Below are 24,673 nucleotides of genomic sequence, written 5' to 3' on the forward strand. Positions count from 1 at the left end.
GGGAGGTTTGGGCTTTTCAGTTGGCTTTGCTTCTGCTTGGCCTGCGGGGATCACTTCATCTTCCTTTTAGGCAGTTGGGGAGATACAATCAAGTGATGGCTAGAAAAACACTGGGTAAAGTTTAAAGCGTGATACAGATGCAAGATGCTATTACTTCCTACAAGCTCTAGTAGCAAAAGTTTATGATGAGCATCTAGTATAAACATTGGCTCACTAGTCTTAGATACTGTTTACTCCCAAATAAGTAAGCTGTAATATTTGTGTAATACTTCCTCACAGGTATGAATTAGGAGCTGCTTTGTTTATTGGATGGGCAGGAGCTTCACTCTGCATAATTGGTGGTGTCATATTCTGCTTTTCAATATCTGACAACAACAAACCCCCCAGGTATGAAAAAGAGACAGACATGACCTGTTAAAATGATTACAGGTAGGGCAAATTATAGATAGCTCACATGATTCTTAGAAATGTCAAAAAACTAGAATTGGTAAAAGGAACATATAGCAAATATATTAAATATAATACAGTGAATAGAATGTATAGTTCATTAAAGTTAATTTAAAAAAAACAGAGCTTGTCCTGCTTACGTTTCTGAGCCGTTTCTGTAAGCAGGATAGGTCTTACTGTGGGGCATATTCTTCACCTTGGCCTCATCATTTTCACATAGGCAGAAATTACCGATGAAGGTCACTATGGTCCCCTAGGGTCTGGGAAGAGGAGGTTTACGAGTAAAACTGAACTAATGAACAAGCCACGAGTTTCTTCTGCTGAGATTCACATCGACACACTGTTGAGAAATGACAGTGAGATATTTAGGGGGTGGGGGAGGAGGTGGGCGTGATAGAGGAGGAGAGAAAGCTAGCTAAAAGTAATCAGGGAGAGCCTGAAACTTAGCTGGGACAGCAGCAGGGAGAATGGTTTCTGCCTTCCATGTAAAATAGGAGCTACCAAACTGTGTTTTGCCTTGCAGGATGGGATATGCATACAATGGTGCCACATCCGTTCTGTCTTCTCGGACAAAGTATCCTGGTGCAGAAGGAGATTTTAAAACCACAAACCCTTCAAAACAGTTTGATAAAAATGCTTATGTCTGAAAAGAGCACTGCTGCAAGCTGTCTTATAAAAGTGAACTGTTCACACAATGATCCCCTCAAAGCCCTCCTCTAATCCGCACTCAAACTATTTTTAAAATATGAATTTGGAGAATTTTCTGATTGTATGGATGTAAATGTTCTAATCATTTTCTGTTGAGGCTTTCTATAAAAAATAAACAGGTTATTTACAGGATTTGTATATATTTTATACACTTATAGAACATGTATTTAGCACTGAGGGATCAAGTATTTGTAACATAGCCTCTCCTTAATCGTTCAGACATGGCATTCTTTGTCCTCATTCCTTGTTTCTTTTCCTATATTAAACAGAAGGTGTGTAAGGAGTGTGTCTTGTGAATGGTGGGAGGGCAGTCTGAGACAGTTCTCAAAGGATGTTTGAGTTGAATGGACAGGTTACTGGTTGTGTAGCGATGACTCCTGCTTTTTTTTTTTTTTTTAAGATTTTTATTTATTTATTCATGAGAAAGAGAGAGGCAGAGACACAAACAGAGGGAGAAGCAGGCTCCATGCAGGGAGCCTGACGTGGGACTCGATCCTAGGTCTCCAGGATCAGGCCCTGGGCTGAAGGCGGCACCAAACCGCTGAGCCACCCAGGGATCCCGGACCCCTGCTTTCTGACCCCTGTTTGTCACCCAGTGTGATTCTCAGTGAACCGCTCAAGGAAAGGCTAATGGGGCTGAGACATCAATGCCCATTGCCTGGCATATCCACCTTAAAGAGCTGATTAGGCTTCTCTGATACAGAAAGCTGGAATACTGGGCTGGAATGTCAGCATGAGCCCAGCTAGAGATGCTGGTCATGGCTGAAGTTGTAGCCAACTGAGGAAGGTCCCAGAGCCTGTATGGCACCTGCCTGGCTCAGAACCGATGGGCAAGTTCTGGTGCGTCTCTGGGGGCCCTGTGTGTACAACCAGGCTGGATAATGGAGAGACTGACCATTTTTCAAGGTACTTGAATTGAACATAGCCATGCAAGACTTAAAAGGGAAAAATATTATTTGGAGATGTTCAATGGGAAGAGGAAATGAACAAGTTTGTTACTAAAAAAATTATATATGTGAATATATAATATGTAAGATCTATAAAAATCTATATAAATATGAAATAGTAAATATAAGAATATAAAAGTATATAATACAATATATATAATATATAATATATCTTCTAGGGACACAAATGAACTGAAAGCCACAAGGAAGTTTAGATGCCCTGTGTGGGGGCAGGATTTTATGAGTATGTGTTTAAAACCAAGTGTTTTCAGAGCTGCACCGGTGAAGGTGATGTTCAGGTTGTACTGACGTGTTCTAGCTCCTGAAGAATTTAGTGGGAGGACAGGGTGAAAGGACAGGAAAGCTCTGTCAGGACCACAAAGATGTTAGCTGTGCATCAGTGAGGGGAAATACAAGGTCCAAACAAAATCAAAACAACCACATCCCTAAGAACAGTGCCGTAGGACTAAAGAAATGAGTTAGAGGAGTGACCTTTGTGACACAGATATGCCAACTTAATTTCTATACTGGGTCTGCTTAGCAGAAGCTCATCCCATTTCTCCTTCCATCAAGTGTGAAGACCAGGGGGCAGACACGGAGCTTGGAATGGAGACCCAGATAACACTTGGTCTTGCACTTTCTAGTTGTATGCCCCCTTGGCAAGTTACTTCCTAATTCTACATTTTCCACATCTTCAGGATGAGGATTATGATAATCACCGTGTCCCAAAGTTGTTCTGATGAATGAATGATGCATGCTACAAAAGCAAAACAGACCCAAGTAGCTCAATAAACATCTGTTGGAAAAGTACCTGAGGGAGTGCAGTGTGGCCGGGTGCCTTCTTAGGCTCAGAGTGGCTTGGGTGTGTTGCTTATCCCTGTCCTACTACATGAAAATTTGATTTGGCGTTTATTCGGGCTCTTATGTAGAACATGAGTACGTTCAGGATGTCGTGTGGCACAGCTAACAGGGCAAACCTAACCCACCAACAAGGTCAGCGTAGCTCAGAACTCATCCTTAATAACTCAACCGCAGTCACAATGATGTAATGGAGGGCTTTACTTGAAAGAGATCCAGAACCCAACAGACCATTAGTTAAAATGTTGCTTTGGAGGGGGAACAATACAGATAGTACCACAAAGTATAGAAAAATGTGGAAAACCAGTTTATATGAACTTTCTGACCACTGACAACTGTTAAGAACAGAACTAATTAGTTTTGAGGTACTTTATAATAATGGGTTGGGCATTCAAAAAAAAAAAACCAACCTACATACACATAGGAATTCAGCAATGTTCTTTTCTATTCATGTTCTGATAAATTAATTGACATTGAAAACAGCTACATTTTATTCGTAAAATATCCAAGGTAAGGATTATACTGCAGAAATGGTAAAGTTCTAAAATAATTGTTTGATAACAACATGCTTAACAGCTCAAAGCTGCATGTGGTATACGTATTTCTGGAAAATGTATTTAATGTGGGCCTATTTTTAAATTTAATATGGGCTATATTTTTATAATTCTAAGTTTACTTCTATATGAAAAATAACCAAGCTACTGTGAAAATTTCACTGATTCCACTATTTCACTTGTAAGTGTACTAACAGAATTTTGTAATAAAACACTTGCAGTGTGATAATGGACATAAGAAATATATATATATAAAAAAAAGTTTTAATTCAAACCAAAACCTGTAAGTTTTAAAAAAATTCACTTAAAAACTACTTGAAAAAATACACTTAAACACTAGAGTACCGTTCTGAAGAAAACACTTTTTATGACTTCAATGACACATTACTTTTAAGCAGCAGAAGTCTTAAATGACTCTCTATGCTTCAAAATACTGTGGAAAGTTTTTGTTTTTCAGGACTGAATTAGGTGCTGTTCAAGAGACCCTGGTTCTTTGAGTCAGCTTCCTTGTTATTGGGGGAAATGCTGTAAGGCAGGAGTGCTCGGATCTTGTGGGCAGATGACGAATCCTGTTGGTGTCGGGACCCTCTGACTCCCAGGCTCTGGTTGTTACACATCTGAAGAGTCACTCCAATCCGTCACAGTTACTAGGCTGCTTTTCAGTGTGCTGGATTCATCTTGAAGACCTGTGGAGGGAGAAAGACATGGAGGAAGGGGAGCCTCAATGATCAGACCGGCCTAGAAGAATCCGTCCTCTGTCCCTCTGTGTCTGGTCTGCGGGCTAGTCCACACAACCCAGCTCCCGCAGGCTGTGGAGGAGGCTCCAGTGCAATCTGACCATGAAACAGCCACACAACCAGGATACCCTCATGGGACCCTTGTCCAGAGGCTTCCACTCAGCATCTCTCCTTCCCTGGTTCAGCACCTGGATAGGATCCTTAGCTGTGCTAATAGGACGTTTTGTTGTTGTTACTGACTCTGAGTGACAGGTGTAAAGAAAGGAGAATGAAATTGTAAGAAGCCCAGTGGAAATGAAATGGTAAATACAGATCTTCCCAGGGTAGATGAGCTTCAGTATGAAGTTCGTTAAGAAGGATCTTGAGTCCCTAAACCGTACCACGTGGAGACTTCTACTTGAATTCTGCCTCTAGACTGGTTTTCTTTGAAGGGGCATGAGTTCAGGGCCAGGGGAGAAGAGGAAGGAAAGGTATTCCGAGCGTCCTCTTGGCCCTGTGTACCGACGGTCACTACTGTGCACAGCCTGGTAGGTTCTGTCGGAAAAACACTTCAGACAGCACAGATAACCTAGCGATGGGCACAGCGTGGAAGTAAAGGCACGACTCATGTCCTGCAGGGAAGGAAAGACACAGCAGTGGCTCATCTTACAAAGTGAAGGGGCAAGAGATCCTGCTAAAAATGGAAGAGACAGATGGAGAGGTTTGCACGTATTCATTTAAAGCTACAGATCGGGGGCACCTGGGTGGCTCAGTGGTTGAGCATCTGCCTTTGGCTCAGGTCGTGATCCCGGGGTTCTGGGATTGAGTCCTACATCGGGCTCCTGCAGGGAGCCTGCTTCTCTCTCTGCCTCTGTCTCTGCCTCTCTCTCTATGTCTCTCAAGAATAAATAAAATCTTAAAAAATCATTATTTCATAATTTAAAAAATTAAATATATTGAGAGTTAAGTCACTGGACTTAGCCAGACCCTAGGACTCATCCAGGAACGGTATCAACTCTTGGTTTCATTTGTAATTCATCCCACTAGCAGCAATGTGGCAAGAGAAATCTTTCTTCCAAGGAAATAAAGGAAAACATTTAATAGTGTAAACAGATTAATACAGGAAGACTGCCAGAAGAACGGCCCCATTCAGCTGTAGGATCAAAAATTTTAATTTCTGCAAGGCAGCTACATGAAGAAAATATTTGTATGGACATTTTCAAAACCAATGTGAAAATATAAAGACTAAAGATTAGGTCCAAATTAAATATGTACACAGATTAAAGGACTTTAAAAAGGAATAAATGTGCACAAAGCACACAATATAACAAGTATGCTTTGTGCAAACATCAAGATATTTGTTATACCAACAGTGTTTCTGCTTGATGATATTTTAACATAGCTTAATTAGATAGTTATAAAGATGAAACAAATAACTGGAAAATGGACTGAGCTTCAAGACACTAAAGCAGCAAACCTTCTCCCTTTGGCCCCTTCAGATTAGGTGCACCCCAGGCATTTGGCACTTGAGTAGAATTTGACTCATTCTTCACAGGTAGAGGTTCCTTCTGTTCTTGCCCAGTTTTTTTCCCCAGAGATTTATCTTCTTCCAAGGATGATATGTCCCAGTCATCATCATCCACATCTGCACACTGAAAGAAATACATGGAGAATAAGGAGTGCTTTTCTTTTTCTTTCTATCTTTTCTTTTCTTTCTTCTTTCTTTTCTTTCTTTCTGATTTTATTTATTCATGAGAGACACAGAGAGAGAGGCAGAGACATAGGCAGAGGGAGAAGCAGGCTCCCTGTGGGGACCCTGGGATCATGACCTGAGCCAAAGGCAGATGCTCAACCACTAAGCCACCCAGGTGCCCCTGTAATGAGTGTTTCTTAAAAATGCAGCACATGTTAGTGCCCCTTGGTCATTTTTTGGCTAGACTGAGCTGCTGACACTAATTTGAAGTTGGGGAATCTCAGAGGATCCCCATCTGGTAATTTCTAGAGAGCAAGGAAACAAATTTGGAAAGCTGTGTGTGTTTTTTTTATAAGATTTTAAGAGGGAGAGGCAGAGACATAGGCAGAGGGAGAAGCAGGCTCCACGCAGGCAGCCTGACGTGGAACTCAATCCTGGGTCTCCACCCAGGCTGTGCGAAAGCTGTGTTTTCTTTTTTTTTTAACTTTTTAAACAAGTCTGTTTAAAAAGCTGTGTTTTTAAAGCAGGCGGAACCACCTCTTTTATTAGTTTCTTGCCATGGGGATGTACAGGTTTCCTACCTACTCCACCAGCCATAAATTTAGAAAATCCCAGAAACAGGGTGCTCCCCAAGTAGGAGTGAGGCTGGGTTTGAGGCTCTGACCTATGGGATGATCTGACATTGAACTGCAGGGTGACATCCCACAAGGGCCTATCTGAAAGTAGCACACATTTCTACCTCGCCCTTTCTAAGGAAGACACATTAGCTTTCTCTTGAATGATGATGACTTCCTGTCATTTTTGGCTTGTACAACACTGATGGCACTAACTAATGAAAGCAGGACATAATGCTTTGGACTTACCAATAAACAAAAGTTAAATCTTAGGGGCACCTGGGTGGCTCAGTGGTTGAGCGTCTGTCTGCCTTTGGCTCAGGTTGTGGTCCCAGGATCCTGGGATCAAGTCCCACATCAGGATCCCCACAGGGAGCCTGCTTCTCCCTCTGCCTATGTCTCTGCCTCTCTCTCTCTCTGTGTCTCTTGTGAATAAATAAATAAAATCTTTAAAAAAAGAAAAGTTAAATCTCAGAAACTAGTGACTATGACTCAAAGACCCCGTCAATGCAGATGAGCTGCCCCCAGAAATACAACAGGATCTCTCCCTCCATGGAAACCCTTCTGATATCTTGGGGGTTGGAACCGCTCATAATGTGTCAGGACCTCTCCTCCACTCAGGGAGGAGAGCTCAGGCTCCGCCCTCATGTCTGATGGATTTCTCCACCAACTCTAGCGCCTAAGTGAGGCTAAGCACTGAAAAGTCCCTATTCTACTGCCAGGTCATGTGGCAGACCCGGATCTGAGGCCCCAGGTTCTAGCCAGTCACAGGTTTCTTTGTGCAAGCTACCTAATACTTATACCTGTCAAGCCAGACATGTGACAGGAGTTTGAAAACCTGTAAAACTGGGTAAGCACAGGGTGCCTTCTTGCCCATTATCATTTCAGTATCTTTGATTCCCTATGGCATGGAAAGAAATGCAGTAACACTGCAAACTAGATACAGTACAAATCTCAACTGCTGCTATACTAAATAATTATATTTGTTTTACATTTCACTACAAGAAGGGCAATTATGGAATATTTGTTAAAAGATGAATTTCTTGGTGCATATTTAGCAAACAAAAATGATTTCACCTTTAGTTCTTCTTTTAATTCTTTTTTGATGAACGCCTCGGCAACATTAATCCCTCCAACTGGCTTATTTACATTTCTGTGATTTGAGACCGTCTTTTCAACTTTTTCAGTTAGTGTTTTAATGGAGGTTCCTATGTGACCAACAGAAAAGAGGTACAGTTCTAAAAAAAAAAATCATTATCTTTCTTTGATTCTAAAATAACCGAACAAGCCACTTTGAAAGAGTCTGAACTTTGCAAATAATCATGTTTATTAAATTAAAATCAACTGATGTATTTTGGTGGTTGAAAAAAGTTACATTAATACATGTAATAATTTCTTTTAGAAAAAAATCATGATCCCCTACACTAGAAGCAATAAAATGTTCATTTTAAATCAAAGAAGGATGGTCTCACTCAAGCGATGATCAGAAACTTTAATTTCAATGAGGTAGTCTGTATGAGTGGAATATTCCTGTGGGTATTTTCAAAAGCAATATTTTAAAATTAGTTATATCTTACAGATTAAATAGGTGAATATAAATTGTATATAATAAATTAATTATATCAGATATGTTTAAAATATGTAATTTTTCAACTTTATCAAACAGAATTTTTTTTTTTTTAAGAAATGACCCTTAACTCCAACTTCCCCTTTGGCAAATTATTGACAGTGCATCACTTGGATCTTATGTTCCTTTAGAATTGCCCCATCTCCCAAGGCAGCACAGAGTGTGAGAACAGCCAGCCGTTCCTTGTGTGTTGAACTGTGTCCCTCCACATTCAAGTGATGATGTCCTCACCCCCAGTATTTTGGAATGTGGCCTTCTTTGGAGATAAGGCCTTTAAAGAGGGAATCAAATTAAAGTGAGTTCATTAGGGTGGTCCCTAATCCAGTATGACTGATGTCCTTATAAAAATGGGAAATTTGGACACAGATGCACGAACAGGGGGAGGGGGATGTAATGAGACATAGGGAGCAGATGGTCATCTCCAAGCCAAGGACAGAGGCTTAGACTAGATCTTTCCCTCCTGACCCTCACAAAGAACCAACCTTGTCACCCTTGATTTTGGCCTTGTAGCTTCTGGAATGGAGACAAATTTCTGTTTTATGCCACAAGGCTTGTAGGACTTTGGTCCAACAGCCCTAGGAAATGAATACACATAGGCATTCCCAACTCTTTCCTCTCCTTCCACTTGAGCATCAATACTGGCTAAGCCCTGTGTGTGTGTCTTCCTTAGGCAGCAGTGGTGGTTGGGTTAGCCCCATCCTCTCCCTGAGTGCTTTCCCAGCTCCTGCTCCCAAGGCTTGATGCTCCAGTTGGGAACCACTGTCCTGAACAAAATTTCCAGAAAGATTCTCGATAACCAGAGCTCACCTGTGGGCTTGGGAGAAATATCAGAATCCTCAATTTCACTTCCCTCGGTCCAGTCAGTATCACTTTTGACAATGTTCTTTCCAAAGCCACTCTTGTTGCTTTTGGAGGACTGCACCGGAAGTAGGTCTGGGGATGCGCATGCCTGGAGGAAGTCATCTGCGTCCAATTCTTCCTCTGAACTGAATGGAGGGGTCCTAAACAAATGAAAACCCAAGCAGGGGCCCCGTTTTTGCATTTCAGGATTTGGGGAAAAGAAATCTTTTCTGCAATCCAACGATTCCATCTTTTAAAATAGTATCATTACATATAATAGCACTGCACTTTACAAAGTGCTTTTACCTACACATCGCATTTGCTTCATCACATGACTTAGCATCCCATTTTAAAGTGGGTGGGGGAACGGGCCAGATGGGGGATGGGCACTCAGGAGGGCACTTGTTGGGATGAGCACTGGGTGTTGTATGGAAGTGATGAATCACTAAATTCTACTCCTGAAACCAATATTGTGCTGTTAAGTAACTAGAATTTAAATAAAAAGTAAAAAAAAAAAAAAAAAAATTAAAGTCAATTGTCTAGGCAGAATGCACATAAGGCTGACAGTAGCATGTGCACTTGGAAATTGTTGCATGAGTGCTTTTTTTTTTTCCCACAATTAAAAAAGAAGAATTTAAAAGAATGAAAAATAAAGTGAGATAGAAGTTCAGAGCAGTGTACATTCATTTAAGAATATTCTTTGAGCACTTAAATTCCAGACTTAATTATACTACATCCCATGAAATAAGGCTCTTTCTATGAGGTTATGTACACAAAAAGTGCTTTTGAAAGATAAATCGTTTTTTGTCTCCAGTATATTTTATTTATACTGTCTCCACTATATATCACAATGCCTCAAGAAGAGATACTTATAGCATTAATGTCTCCAGAAAAAGTCAATGATGAAATTCAGTTATAATAAAATGAGTTTCACTTATAATTAATAACAATAATATACCTATAATGTATTAAGTCCCTATTAAGTGCCACGCCCTGAGGCCAAGCTCTTTCCTTTTTAAACATACAGCTTTTTATTTTTATCTATTTTACATTTTTTTAAAAGTAGACTCCATGCCCAATGTGGGGCTTGAATGCACAACCCTGAGATCCAGAGTCGTGTGCTCCACCAACTGAGCCAGCCAGGTGCCCCAGGTGCCCCTTTTCATATATTCTTTTTTTTTTACCCTTTTCATATATTCTTAATTTGTACAACCGTCCTGTGAAAAAGGCAGCATTGTCCCATTGAACAGATAAGAAAACATGCTTTAGCAAGTAAGCAACTGAATCAGTGGCATACTGTTTATGACTGACTATGATTCTTAGTATCCTAAGAAGGCCTAAGACGTAAGGTCTAGGGCCATTATCAACTTCTACAAGGACGGAGATACTACAATATCATCTGACTACACTATCAGGGACCCAGCCACTGAAAGACAACATCATTCATTTAATTTACTGTGCTTATTGAAAATTACGGGACCCTAAAGTGAATGATGGAAAGGATGCTGGGTGGTCCCACTTCTTAGTGGGGGCCACAAGATGATAAGTGCTTTGACTTACATAAAATCTGATAAAGAAACAAAGACATGTCACAAAGGAGTAACAAATTAATTATGATGTTTAATAAGTAGGGCTTTATTTTATTTATTTATTTTTTTAAGTAGGGCTTTAGTTAATTGTGGTACACATACTAATTTACAATAAAACGAATGTTCAGTGGAAATAACTTTTTAAATGCCCTCTCCCCACTCCCAAGTACTCACGTAATAGTTGAAGATTTTCTGGGAAAATGATCTTCAACGATATTTTTCTTAATTCTAAAAAACAACAGAAAGCCGTTTCTAAACAGCATGGGTGAATAATGTAATTTAATATAAATTTCTATGGAATTGGGGAGTCTTGCTTTTGAACACACGCTAAAGCAGACGAACAGCAACAAGTGTGTTGGTACCAGTAACGGGCTGGCAGGGACTGTAAGCATGACTCTCTGCTGGGGCAAACACTGTTGTGAGTTAAATGTCTGTGTCCCCCTAAAATCTACACACTGAAGCCCTAACCCCCAAGGTGATGCTTTCTGGAGGCTGGGCCTTTGGGAGGTGATTACGTTTGTTTGAGGTCATGAGGGTGGCGCTCCCATAAAGGATTAGTGTCCTTTTAAGAAGAGGAAGACGGATCAGACCTCTCTCTCCCTGCCGTGGGGGACACAATGAGAAGGTGGCCATCTGCAAGCCTAGAAAGCAAGCTGCCACCAGAACCTGACCTTACTACACGTTGATTTCAGACTTCCAATCTCCAGAAGTGTGAGAAAACACATTTCTGTTGTTTAAGCCACTTGGTCTGTGGTATTTTGTTATGGCCACCCAAGCTGACTAGGATAAACATTAATACAGACATGTTAGGATTGAATCTACTTACTTTGGAGCAGACGTCCTATCAGTAAAGACAGGTCTTTGTCTAATCAGTGGTCTGCTTCGGGGCGGAAGCTGTTTCGCCTTTGGTATCTCTCCAGTTGAAAGGGTATCCATTTGAGAAGCACTGCACTTATCTGGAATAGTAGTGTCATAAATGAGTCTCCATGGCCTTTATGATCAGTGAGTGAAAAGCACAAGAAAATACTACAATACTGTCTTCACTGACAGTTGAAGCCAAAAGCCCATCTCTTGGGTCTAGAGTCCACACTATAGGCATTTTTAAAAATAAAAATAAAATCCAAGACCAACAAATGATGACTCCAACAGTATTAGACTTGCCAATCAAGTAGTCTGCGAACCATTTAAAACTATGAAAGCTGATAGGATGTCATTCCTATGCACAGAAATGAAATGGCAGTCGGTAACAGGCTTACCCAAGGACAGTAAGGTTCTCTCTTCAATTTTACAGCTGACCTCATGTTCAAGGAATTCTCGAATTTGCTGAATATTGGGTATATGTCTTTCTTGTTCATGTCTTGCTGATTCTACCATTCTTAGCACCCTACCGAAGTGATCACTTGGAATACCACGTATATCCTGAAGAAATCAAATGTTAAACTAATTATCCTGGGGTGGTCTTCATTTCATGAACGTTTGTCAGCATAAACTGTACCAAGCTTTTGTCTCTAATTGCTGCATGTGAGGTAAGGGACACCCCAACATAGAACACAGGATCTGGCCTCAAAAGGAGCTCCCAGCGCAGTGGGACAGAGGGTGTGTGTGTGTGTGTGTGTGTGTGTGTGTGTGAGAGAGAGAGAGAGAGAGGGAGAGAGAGGAGAGTGTTCATGACTGGTTAGTGGTACCAGGCTGTGAGTGCCCAGGACCCAATGCACAGAGGGGTGTGTATACGTGTGTGTGTGTGTGTGTATACTAATCAACAATGCAAAGTGGGCCATCAGGATAGAATGAGTCATAAGGACAGAACACACATCCCTTCTCTTCTCTGATCCTTTCCTACTAAGAAAACAAAATACAACACAGCCAGCAAATGTTCCTGAAATGAACGAGCTTACCGCATTAATCCCCAAAGTTTCCAGTTTCTCTAGCAAACTCTGCTCCAGGACTCTCCTTATCTCCTTGGTGAGGCAGGGGTTACTCTTCAAAGCTTTCCTTAAATGGATCTTGTTATTTAATTTCTGTTCAGTCTCCCTTCCTGAAATAAGGTTTATGAAGTATGTTATAAAAGTTAAATACATAAAGTCTCTCAGCAGAAACTGGCAAAACACCACTTTAAAGCAGCAAGCAAGCATTTTGTAATGTGTTAAAGTTTTTGGACTCTGACCATTCGGCACAATATATAATGCTAGAGTATCACAACTTTTAAAACTGTCTTAAGTTGGCTTCAAAACTTCGGCGCCTTTAAAGACTCTTTCTTGACCACTTAACCAAATTATTACCAGGTAAAATAATGCAAGAGAAATGCCTGTATAGAAGCACAGTAGATAAAACAAATTCCTTAGAAATTCAGTGGCTCAACCTAAAATTATTTTACTACTTCCTGAAGAATTCCTTTCCTAAATTGTTAGAATTTATGTATAATTTTTTGAAGAAGCCCATGTATATATATATTTTAGAGATTTTATTTATTTATTCATGAGAGACACACAGAGAGAGACAGAGACGTAGGCAGAGGGAGAAGCAGGCTCTCTGCGAGGAGCCTGATGCCAGACTTAAGCCCAGGACCCTGGGATCATGACCTGAGCCCAAGGCAGATGTTCAATCACTGAGCCACCCAGGTGTCCCAGGAGCCCGATGTATATCAAATAGTTAGGCTTTTATTTAATAAATTCAGTAGTTTATATAAAATTTCAAAATGTGAAATTATCCCTCCCAAAATATTTACCAAAGTGAAAATGAGGTTAACAAGAGTCTTAGGAAAAGTATATTCTGTTTAAAACAATCTATAATTAAGGGCAAAGAAAAAATAATTGGTCAGATTCTCCTAACTTTTCTTTCCTTGTTCCTCTTTCATTCCCCCCCTATAAAATGTTGCGTTCAAGAGCGTTTGGAGAAGGGGTGTGGCTACATGACCCTGAAGGATGGAGTCTTAGGTCAAAGCAGAGGGAGGGCTTGATGTAAGAGGCTCCCTACTGGGCTGTTCAGACCCTTCGTGAACATCCAAAGCCAGATCTGGAGAACGCAACAACAGGGCTGCCATTCTGGAGTCTAGTCTCCGGGCATGGGCGTTTCACCCAAAAGGTGATGTCGAGTGCCAGCACCTAGTAGGGCGGGAGTGGCAAGGGCCACCTATTCTGAGGCACAGCCTCGCCCACCACAGTAGATGGGAGTTTTAGGGACCCACAGCATTCGATTGTCAGAATAAGCACACAAAATGTCCCACATTTCAGACATTCTCCAAACCCTAGTTCAACTCCAGCAGTGAAGAGTATTACTGTTCAGGGGCGCCTGGGTGGCTCAGTCGGTTAAGCATCTGCCTTTGGCTCAGGTCATGACCCCAGGGTCCTGGAATCAAGCCTCATGTCCCTCTGGCTTCCTGCTCAACGGAGAGGCTGCTTCTCCCTCTCCTTCTGCCCTCCCTCCTGCTCATGCTCTCTCTCGCTCTCTCAAATATATAAATAAAATATTTTTTTAAAAAAGAATATTTCTGTTAATAGATGGTTTTGCTAGGGCAAAGTTAGTCAAATTACTGTGTGTACATTAAATAAAAGCTGAAGTCCTACAACGATAATGCTTTTCTATAATTTGGCACTGCAGCTTGCTAAACTGGAATCATGAAATTTTATAAGCTTATGTATTTTTTAATTTATTTTTTATAAGGTTATGTATTAATAAAAATCAGAAATAATCTTAAATTTTATATTTTCAGCATTCATGCTGCTTTCTCACCAATGTTTTCCAGTATTCTGGAGCCACGTTAAAAAAAGAAAAAAGCACTTCTGAAGGCACCTGGGTGGCTCAGTCAACTGGGTGCCTGACCCTTGATTTCAGCTCAGGTCATAATCTCAGGATCCTGGGATGAAGCTGTATATCAGCTCTGCATCAGCATTTGCATCATCTCTCTCCTTCTGCCCCTCCCCCATCCTCTCTTTTTCTTCCAAATAAATAAAATCTTAAAAAAAAAAAAAAAAAAAAAAGCACTCTGTCCTAGGAACAATACATCAAAATCTAGAGAGCGCAGCTGCAGCCATGGCCGTGCCGCTGGCTTTGGCTTGCTGGTTAGTCATCAAGTGTACAACTATCTAGGGCTAAAAAACGAGAAGAGGTACCAAGAGATTGCTTGGGAGTCCTGGCGCTACTACAGAAATAGACACACCTATCCACCCTGTTTACACAAAGGGCATTTTTTGGCCAGTACCCAGGATATAAAAGGAAATGCATGGACACACAGCCAGAGAGGCTCCAGGCTCTGACTGCTCCAGGACGGGTCAAGCGAACTAAATTTGGGTTCATCCTCAACCCTGATGACAAGCTCATTCTGGTGCAGGAGTTTCCCAGAATGACTGCAAATTAAACATTTCCCTCTGCCCTCAGATTCACTTTATATGTTGACACTTGTTTTGGATTCATTTATGAATAATTAGAAAACTCTTCATAGGAAAGACTCTTAACAAGACCTGGCCTGACCAGTGGAAGCAAGAAAAAGAATATAGAAAGGACAGGGGAAAAAAAAAGTTTTTAATGTAAAGGTAGAATTAATCCCTGGAAAGTCAATCACAACTGAAGATTTGAATCAAAGCATATATTGCTCACCAAGATCAATAGGACAAAACTTTCTAGAGATCAGCATTTCCCCTAAATAAAAAATTTAAAGCATACCCAGGCAGGTGGCCAATGCACAAGAGCCCACACAAATGATCATTTATATCAGACATACAACATACCATTTTAGGTGAGCAAATAATAACAGCACAAAGCAAAGAGTAAAAAAATCAAAACAGAATTTCTGAGTCAGAAGGGACTTCATCAACTAGTAAGCAATCTTCTCATTTTTCACATGAGGACACTAAAACCAGAAAGGTAAAGAGACTGCTCCAAAGGCACCCTCCTAGTCCTGGACCAGCCTGCCTCTCTCGATCCCTTTGTTCTTTGCATCAAACTACAGAAAGCTGAAAATCTGGACTTTAGTTTCAGCCCTGTCCCTAATTAAGATCAACAGCTTGGAGCAATCTCCCAATCCTCCTGTGTTTCAAGTTTCTGAACAATGAAATGGCCTGTAAGACCCCTCCTGGCCCTCCCATTCTAATATCCTACAGAACAGCAAGATCAAATATGCCTCCCCAGGACTGTCAAAAAGTAAGGGCACTACTTCTGGGTAACAGCAACAGTGCTTTGTGAACCACTGCCAAAATGTAGCTAGACAGGCATTATCTGCAAAATGTTAGCACAGCTGAGGAATTTATTGATAGTAATTAATCTGCTGCCAGCATGCTGGCTCCGTGGAGGCACTGAAGGATTCATTTGGTCATTGGCTTCTGTAACAGTGTGCTTGGGACTCAGGGCTTTCTAGTGGCCCTCAGCCCTCATCCTGTCTCTCACTAGGGCTGTGTCTGAACACATGGAGGATGGCAAAGATTATTTTCTTTCCCAATCTGATTCTCCGTACGGGACGACCACCAGTGATGGTGTTTGCTGCCAATGATCCCAGACTCATACCTTACATGATCTGGATAGAAGAATTCTAAAAAACAGGCTAAGGACACCTGGATGGCTCAGTGCAAGATTCTGGAGTCCCGGGACCGAGTCCCGCATCGGGCTCCCTGCATGGAGCCTGCTTCTCCCTCTGCCTGTGTCTCTGCCTCTCTCTCTCTCTCTCTCTCTCTGTGTGTCTCTCATGAATAAATAAAATAAAACCGTAAAAAAAAAAAAGCAAAGGCAAAAGGATGCAGTGGGTAGAAGTGGGGCCCCGAGTGGTGACAATGGACAGTTAGGATGGTCTCTTAGAATCTGACTTTTTTTTTTTTTTTTAATGAGTGTGAACCATTTGACTTGAGACTCCAATTTCAAAACTTTGGGCCTCCTGACACATTTCATAGATTCTGCAGAGAATAAGATCTTAAATGGAAAATAAACATCGTGTAGATATTATGGATGTGCTGGATTTAGTCACTTCTCAATTTGTAGCCTTATTAAAAATAATTTGGAAAAAGTCATCCAGAGACCACAGAAGTTACAATAAATATTAAAAATTTACCTGTTGGAATATTTAATTTTTTTTGGAATATTTAATTTTAATTCTCTTCCTAACACAAATTGTAAAACCAGAGTTCACATAAATATTAACAATTTGCTTTCTCCTAAAGAGGTGATATATGGTGAAGCATTACCACTGTTAAGGAGAAAACGATAAATAGATTCAAGTATAACTGTTTTAGGATTACATATCTGGCATTAGAAAATACTCTTAATAATGGGGAATTATTTTCATAAACTTCAAAAATTGACAGAAAAGCATTTTGAGAGCTGCTGAATAAAATGAGTGAGCCACAATAACTTTATCTTCCCAAACCTTGGACAGCTCTCAAATTTCACCATAAAGACATTATTCTGGGGCACCTGAGTGGCTCAGTCAGGTAAGCCTCTGACCCTTGATTTCAGCTCAGGTTATGATCTCAGGGGCATGGGATTGAGCCCCGTGTCAGGCTCTGCACTGGGTGTGGAGCCTGCTTGAGATTCTTTCTCTCTCTGCACCTCCCCTACCATCTGTGTTTGAGCTCTCTAATAAATAAATAAATCTCTTTTTCTTAAAAAAAAAAAAAAAGACATTACTCTGCACATAAGTATTCTACATTGAGAGCTTAAATACTATGGTTTTCTTGTTATTAAAATAATTTTGAATTGGGCAGTTCACCCTCTCATCTAATAGAGTCAGGGTGTGAGAAGTAATTACTGTGCTGGGAATATTTTTGTATTATGTGGTATACAACGAATTCACGTCGGCTTGTCTTCAGACCAGAAAACATCTGCGTTGACATAGGACTTACATTTTTCCCCCAAGTTCCCTGACACAGGAAGGTCTTGTTCACATGCTAAGAATACAGCAAAGCAGGGGAAAATGTAACAGCATGATAAAGGAATAAAGGTGATAGAATACTACAGATGGATTAAAAACATAATCTCCCAAACCTAAACGTCTCCCCTAATTTTGATATGCTGTGATAAAAACCACTGGATCCTAATTTCAAGGCTTGGCTTTTAGCACCTGAATAGAATCCATGCAGGTAGAAACCCTGATGGAGCCTTGGTTACCTTTTTCTTCTTCTGAAAGTTCTTCTATGGGCTCCAGTATGTGCGATGAGAAAGACTGCTCTATTAACGAGGAGAAATAAGAATAGTACAAACAGGACAACAGCAAAGTAAAATTAGTTTCCTTTCAAACAATTTTGAAAGCTATAGTTGCACAGTATTTTACTCATGCCTACAACAGCAGGATTTGCTGGGGGGAAATGCAGGCAGTCCGTTAGGCCTGGATCCTTTTGCAGGTATCTGCTCTCTCCATGTATTTTCCATTAGCTCCCCTCTTGGGAAATGATATTTTCAAATGATGGCGTCCAGTTTGTCACTCAGCAACCTCATGCCTGATGGGATTTTGAGGCACAAGGACACAACTACAAAAGATCTTCTTCACTTATACCCCAAAATACTTTCCTTATAAAATATTTTGATCAGGTGGCTAGAGAGAAAATTAATGAAACTAATTCAACTCCCAAGGGTAAAAACATTACAAAATGCCCGAGGCCCTAGGATTCCCCCTTCTTGCTAGCCCCAGGGTCTTCAGGTGGGAGGACCAGGAGGTGAAGGACAGGTGGCCCCAGGGTCAGTAGCAGGACTAGGACCCTATTCTTATAGACCTCTGCATCCCTAAACCACAGTTCAACACCAACTTCTGCTCCTGGAGAGCCACCAGGGCGAGGCCGCGGACAGATGACACGTGAAGATAGGCTGTCCCCAATCCCATCCCAGAACAATGCCCGGGGAGGCGAGGCCTCTGGGTGATTTCCCAGGTAATGTGACTGCGCACAGGCAAATGCACCGACAGCATGGATAAAGCCAATAGCCACCCTATCAACAGAGGGAAAGTTCCTTCCTGAGGAAGATCAGGTTTCAACTATCAGACAGTCAGGCTTTAGACGTGGGATAAAATGCAACCAGAAGTCTAGCTGAGAAAGTGCATGCTTCACTCATCTTCAGCTTGGAGACTCTGAAGTTCTAGCTTTTAATTGACCAAAAGGTATTTCTGGTACTCTGCTTTAGGCATCAACAAACGTATATGCACATATATAGGTATACACAAATAAATAAACGCATGTTATATTTAAGTGCATGTAAACAGGCTCTGATAGCTTGTTGCCACCCAGTCTACCTGACATTGACTAGGAGAAAAGCATTTTAAACTGCTTTCCAGGGCAGCCTGGGTGGCTCAGCGGTTTAGCGCCGCCTTCAGCCCAGGGCATGATCCTGGAGGCCCGGGATCGAGTCCCACGTTGGGCTCCCTGCATGGAGCCTGCTTCGCCCTCTGCCTGTCTCTTTCTCTCTCTCTCTCCCCATGTTTCTCATGAATAAATAAATAAAATCTTTAAAATAAATAAACTGCCTTCCAATGAACATTCAGAACACAGCCTACTAGGAAACAATAGCCTACTTTAATTGTGAAGCATGAACATGATCATACAAAGAGCATTTAATTCCATCCATGCACCACAGCTATGGAACATCAGAAATGTGCTTTCAAATTTGTTATTTGGCATCAAGATTTTCAAGTTATATAAAGAAAAAAAAACCCATGGCTATGTCTGGTGATGGATGTTAACTAGACTCTATGGTGATCCTTTCACAATATATACAAGTATCATTGTACTTACAATCATTTTATTGTACTGTAATCATTATGCTGTACACCTGACCTAATATGTTGTATATCAGTTATATCTCAATTAAAGAATTAGGGCACCTGGGTGGCTCGGTCAGTTCAGCATCTGCCTTCGGCTCAGGTCATGCTCCCAGGGTCCTGGAATGAAGCCCTGTACCTGCTCTGTGGGGAGCCTGCTTCTCCCTCTTCCCCTGCCTTCTCTCACATACACTCACTCTCTCTCAAATAAATAAAATCTTTCAAGAAAAATAATTAAAAAAGTAAAATTATACAAATAGACTATTTACTAATTTGAACTGCTGAAAAGAGGGATTTTAGGAGGATAGCTAATTTCCATTTTTTAACTTTTTTTTTTTTTTTAAGATTTTGATTTATTTGTTCATTAGAGACACAGAAAGAGACAGGCTCCATGCAGGGAGCCCGATGTGGGACTCGATCCTGGGACTCCAGGATCACACCCTGGGCCGAAGGCAGACGCACTCAACCGCTGAGCCATCCAGGTGTCCCACATGGTTTATACTTTATTGTACTTTATGAAAATGACAAAAATAAAGTTATGAGGAAAAGCTCTATAAAATCTCCCCAAACCATCATATGCATATTTGTTATCATTATAAGGATAGCACTAGAATTTATTTCACTTGAGTCAAGACAAAGCATCAAAATTGTGACCTCAGCTGCTCTGGGGAAGATGGTGGGGTTCTGTGGCCAGGGGGGGACCCAGGCTCTTACTATGAAGGCTGAGAAAGTGAGGTACCCCAGACCCCAGCTCCCTAAACTAGCAAACTGATGTCCAAATGTGGAGTGAAGGGCCTGTCGTTCTTATGCTTTGTAAGCCACAGGTCCAACCTCCAAGTGACCCAGTTCTTGTCCTAAGTTGAGATCTTTAGGCTGAGAGCTGACGGACTCGAAGACTTGAGTCTCTCCCCTCTGAACTCTCCAGAGGCTTCCAGAAAAATCCTTATGTTAGTCTCCTACCATTACCTCCAGAAAATGACCTCCCAGGTCTGTACCGAGCCCTCTCTGGTGCTGGCTGGCCGAGCTACACTTTGTCAGCCCTCTCCTAGATGCTAACATTGGCCGGTGCTTGCTCAGTGGTTTCTGTTCCAAAGGTCTCACTTCAGTTGATCCTTACCATCCATGGCCCATGATAGTAGCCATTACTGTTCTCCCATTTGGCAGACAAGGAAACCCAAACCTATGGCTTCATGAGTCAACTGTGAATCCAGACCGTCTGCTTCCCTTCAGAGTCCAGACTCTTGGCCACAAAACCACGGTGCCTTCCTGCTGGCAATTGTGGGGTATATCTTCCAGACTACTCTAAATGGCACCGTCAGTGTGAGCTCACTGTGTTCTTAACCCTTCCCTCATTCTTGCCTGGTCACTAGCACCTGCACTTTTCTACCAGTTCCACGGAACTGCTGGTATGTCTGCTCCCTCCTATTTCAAAACCTCAACCCCAATTCCTAGGTGGCGACTCTCACATAGGCCACCACTCTCAATCCTCAGTCAGTCTCTCCAGCTCTAATCCTTTGAGTACACTCCAGTCAGGCTCAGCCTCCCCAAGCCCAGTCCTCCCGTCCGGCCGTGCCCTGCCTCAAGAACATTCAGCAGCTATGTAAGGCCAGAAGAATGGCCCAAACAACTACCCTGGCACATGTTGCCTGCCATAAAGAGTCTCAACCAACCTTACTTCCCTCAGATCTCTTCTGTATACCCTATGCTCAGCCCAATAATTCTTGGGCACCATTCATTCACATCTAATACCTTCCTGTTACCTTTTGCTTCTATTTTTTGCTTTGTCTGAGTGGAAAGGAGCAGCCCATACCCTGCTGCCTCTCTGGGACAACCCACATCTTATAACTGATCACTCAATCCCAGGAAATTCTGAAGAGCCCATCCCAGCTCTAAAGCTCCTGGTGAGATCTGCAGAGGCCTCTGCAGCAGTGCACCTGGGTTCAGAGTCCCCTGCCACCCACTGCTGCTTCTCTCACAGGGATTGTCTAAGAGCATGCCCAATAAATATCTACCTGCAAATCTCCACCTCACAGTCTTATTTTCCTGGGAACCCAACCTAAGACAGTTTTCATGGTAAAGAGCCTCATCAGGCTCTGAGATGGAACAAAAGGAAAGACTGGGAGGTAACTGAGCTAAATAATGTTATGCAATACAGACTAACACTCCCCACCCCCCTACCCCCACCCCCTACAGTTGGGGACACTGCCATGGGTGGGGGCGGGGGGCAGGTCAGTGGGTCCCTGTACAAGCCTCCTCCTTGCTCCTGCCCATTGAGATGCTCACAAATCAGCTCAGATCCCAATCCAAAGGCTGCAGGCCTCATGCCAGGTCTGGCTGGCATTTAAAACTAGCACTTTAATCCCAGCAGATGCCAGCAAGGGGGCATGGCTGGTTCACGCAGCCCAGCTCCAATCAGGGCAAAGTCCATAAGGAACACAGTGCTTTGGAGCTGATGGATTTGTCAGGACTCTTGAATTAACTCCAGACAGCTAAACATACCTACTATAGGAGTCCTTTATTGGATGCCAGAAATATGAAGCAAAGGAAATGTAGTCCTCCTATACTGTCACACAAAAGGCTAATGATAACAAAGTAGACAAAGAAAGAAAAGAAACTATAACACCTTGAAGTACAGAGAAGTGGCCAGCAATGCATGAGAAAAATAAACCCTGAAAAAGAAGGCAAGAGAGAGACTTTAGACCTGACAGAAAGAATATGAACAGAGAGCACTTGCCAGGGGACATTTTCTTGTGATTCAATATTAAAGCAAACTTACGTAGGTCCCACACACATTTTACCTGTGCTGCTGGCCCAGAGGGAGGACACCTACATGTCCTAAACACTTGTACATAAAAAAGCCCAATAAGTGAGGAGTTTACGCATTACATAGTGGGAGCACATGTTCAACGGTATTAACCTGCCTGAGATGACCTCAAGAAAAAAAGCAAAGGGTAATAAACACCATCACGAATCCATCAATGAACAAAAAAGGATGGTTACAAAAGGCCATGATAATATGAGCCCCAATATTTCTAAATGCACAGTCTGACTTGACTGTGGAATTAAGTCTAACTCAATAGCTACACAGCAAAACGGAATGAAGTAATCATTTACATTCCAGAAGCATTTGTAGAGAAAAAGAAAAGTGGGGCCCCCTCGCATCTTAATTCAGTTAATGTCCAGCAGACGTAGGAAAGCAATGTACTAAAAATATACATGCAAAAATGTAAGCGCCCTAACAGCATAAAAATAAAATATGGCTACCCACATTCACCCCATCCATTGGATCACGTAATTAACTATCGCCCTTGCGCCCTGGTCCAAGGACTGGTTCCTACTGTTCCCTTTGTTTTCCATCACATGTTTTTTCTAGATTTTTCCAATCAATCGCTGAGACTATTTGTTTAAAAAAGGTGACTTGCTGTTGTACTGAAAGTTATACAAACAGTCACATATGCCCTGTGGCATGTGCTGGTTGGCTGATCTAGTAGAAAATCACCTTCTTACCCAACACCCACTACTTTCCACCAAAAACCATACATAATCCAAGTACTGCTCAACGTTAACATCTTTGCTGGTGAGTCCAGCAACCTAGACATTTTTTACTCTATGACTTTGGTAGGTATGTTCGCAGTTTACCATAATAATACATATGAAGATGGCAGTTTTATTAACTGCTCTGGCATTCACTAAGACACATTCTGCTTTCCATAATTACCCTCACAGAAGCACTTTTAGTTAATAAGTTCTCTGACTCAGGGCGGAAACTGCACATTAAATGCTGAGACTTAGCTGGAACTTACCATGTGCCATTAGATTCGGTTTTGCATCTAGAGTCTGTGCGGCAGAGGCACTCACTGAAACAGCAGAAAGAGAAAATCTCACACCCTCCTATAATGAAAGCATCTCAACCTGATGATAATCAACTACTCTGCAAATTACTCAAGATACATAGATATCATAAAGAATGAATGTTTCACACGACAACCACCAGCTAACCTAAACCCATACTCTGTAACAGCTTTATTTTATTACAACATAATTTGCCCTTTTAAAGCATACAATTCCACATAAAATATACAACTCTAATTACACAATTAGGATAATCAGCGCTGTACAACCATAACTGCTACCTAATTTTAGAACATTTTCATCACATGAAAATGCCCATTAGCCATGACTCCCCACATCTTTTTCCCCATGGCGCCCCTGGGGACCACTGATCTACTTTCTATCTCAATGGATTTGCCTATTCTGGACATTTCATTTAAATGGACTCATACATTGTGGCCCTTTGTGCCTGGCTTCTTTCACTTAGCATACAGTTTTCAAAGTTCATCCATATCGTATGTAGCATGTTAGTAGCATACAGTTTTATGGCCAAATAACATTCCACTGTACAGTCAGACCACATTTTATAGACTTATTCATTAACTGATGGGCATTTGGGTTGTGTTCACTTTTCAGCTGTTATGCTGGTATGAACATTCATGTACAATGAACCAGTTTTAAAAATCCAACCACTGGGCTGGAACACACCACAAGAAGGCATTAACTCAGCCCTAGCCTTTGGAGAAAAGTCTGATTCAGGTGAGACTAAATTCTCTCTACTTTAAAATGTTTAGAAAAGTAGATTCCATAGCCTTCCTTCCAATATTTGGCAATGCTTACCTGAGATTCGTCTCTGGACCGTGTGTTTGTTTGTTTGTTAGTGTTCTCTTTTACTAGCTTATTAACGACTCTTTAATTCCACTCCTACTCTGAAAAATAATGGCCATAAACCTCAGCATCCTCCATTGGGACACATTTTTGTCTTTACAATGACTGCTGATGAAAGCATTCAACTCCTAACTGTGCACAGATTGCTAACAATGCTGGAAATCTAAGACCCCCAAAGCCACTGGTGACCGACATAATCTAGATCAAGGTTGGCAAGAGTATAAATCCATGGGACATGTGAGCCCACCACTGGTCTTTGTAAATAAAGTTTTATCAGAACACAAGATTGAAAAAAAAAAAAAAAGAACACAAGATTGTTCCAATATTGTGCCAAGTATAATTAAAGTGTGAACAATAGCAATTTAATGCCTTTTACCCTTTCCATCCCTGTATGAAATGTATTTTTTTTCCCCACAAGATAGAAGCCTGGCTTCTATTCCTCAGCCCTACTCTTGGGACCAAACTGCCCTTCCCTCCGCAGCACCTCTCAACCTCTTCAGCTTCCAGAACAATCAAGAGGCCTCCAGAAATGGGGCGCCTGGGTGTCTCAGTCAGGAAAACATCTAACTTTTGATTTCAGTTTGGGTCATGATCTCAGAGTGTTAGGATAGGCCCTGCATCAGGCTACTCGCT

At 41.5% G+C, this 24,673-nt stretch overlaps 2 protein-coding genes across 11 annotated transcripts in view; one reads left to right on the plus strand and one right to left on the minus strand.

Annotated features, from left to right (window-relative positions):
• CLDN10 (claudin 10) overlaps positions 1-1,287 on the plus strand; it is a 127,153-nt gene extending 125,866 nt beyond the window's left edge. For all 3 annotated transcript variants that reach the window (XM_035704460.2, XM_035704461.2, XM_025441325.3), the window contains exons 4-5: positions 280-387; positions 971-1,287. In XM_035704460.2, the coding sequence (XP_035560353.1) occupies positions 280-387; positions 971-1,094 (232 nt within the window). In that variant the 3' untranslated portion in view covers positions 1,095-1,287. The remainder of the gene's footprint in view (positions 1-279; positions 388-970) is intronic.
• Positions 1,288-3,143: 1,856 nt separating this feature from the next.
• Positions 3,144-24,673, minus strand: part of DZIP1 (DAZ interacting zinc finger protein 1) — a 55,141-nt gene continuing 33,611 nt past the window's right edge. For 3 of the 8 annotated variants that reach the window (XM_049099399.1, XM_049099393.1, XM_049099394.1), the window contains 10 exons: positions 23,125-23,178; positions 17,683-17,742; positions 12,489-12,628; positions 11,850-12,012; positions 11,420-11,549; positions 10,768-10,821; positions 8,972-9,165; positions 7,615-7,775; positions 5,708-5,882; positions 3,144-4,200 (listed from right to left, as the gene is read on the minus strand). In XM_049099399.1, the coding sequence (XP_048955356.1) occupies positions 4,124-4,200; positions 5,708-5,882; positions 7,615-7,775; positions 8,972-9,165; positions 10,768-10,821; positions 11,420-11,549; positions 11,850-12,012; positions 12,489-12,628; positions 17,683-17,742; positions 23,125-23,178 (1,208 nt within the window). In that variant the 3' untranslated portion in view covers positions 3,144-4,123. The remainder of the gene's footprint in view (positions 4,201-5,707; positions 5,883-7,614; positions 7,776-8,971; positions 9,166-10,767; positions 10,822-11,419; positions 11,550-11,849; positions 12,013-12,488; positions 12,629-17,682; positions 17,743-23,124; positions 23,179-24,673) is intronic. The other 5 variants (XM_035704459.2, XM_049099395.1, XM_049099396.1 and 2 more) reach the window with 5 other exon arrangements.

This window comes from Canis lupus, chromosome 22, assembly GCF_003254725.2.
Source record: "Canis lupus dingo isolate Sandy chromosome 22, ASM325472v2, whole genome shotgun sequence".
Taxonomy (NCBI): Eukaryota; Metazoa; Chordata; class Mammalia; order Carnivora; family Canidae; genus Canis; species Canis lupus.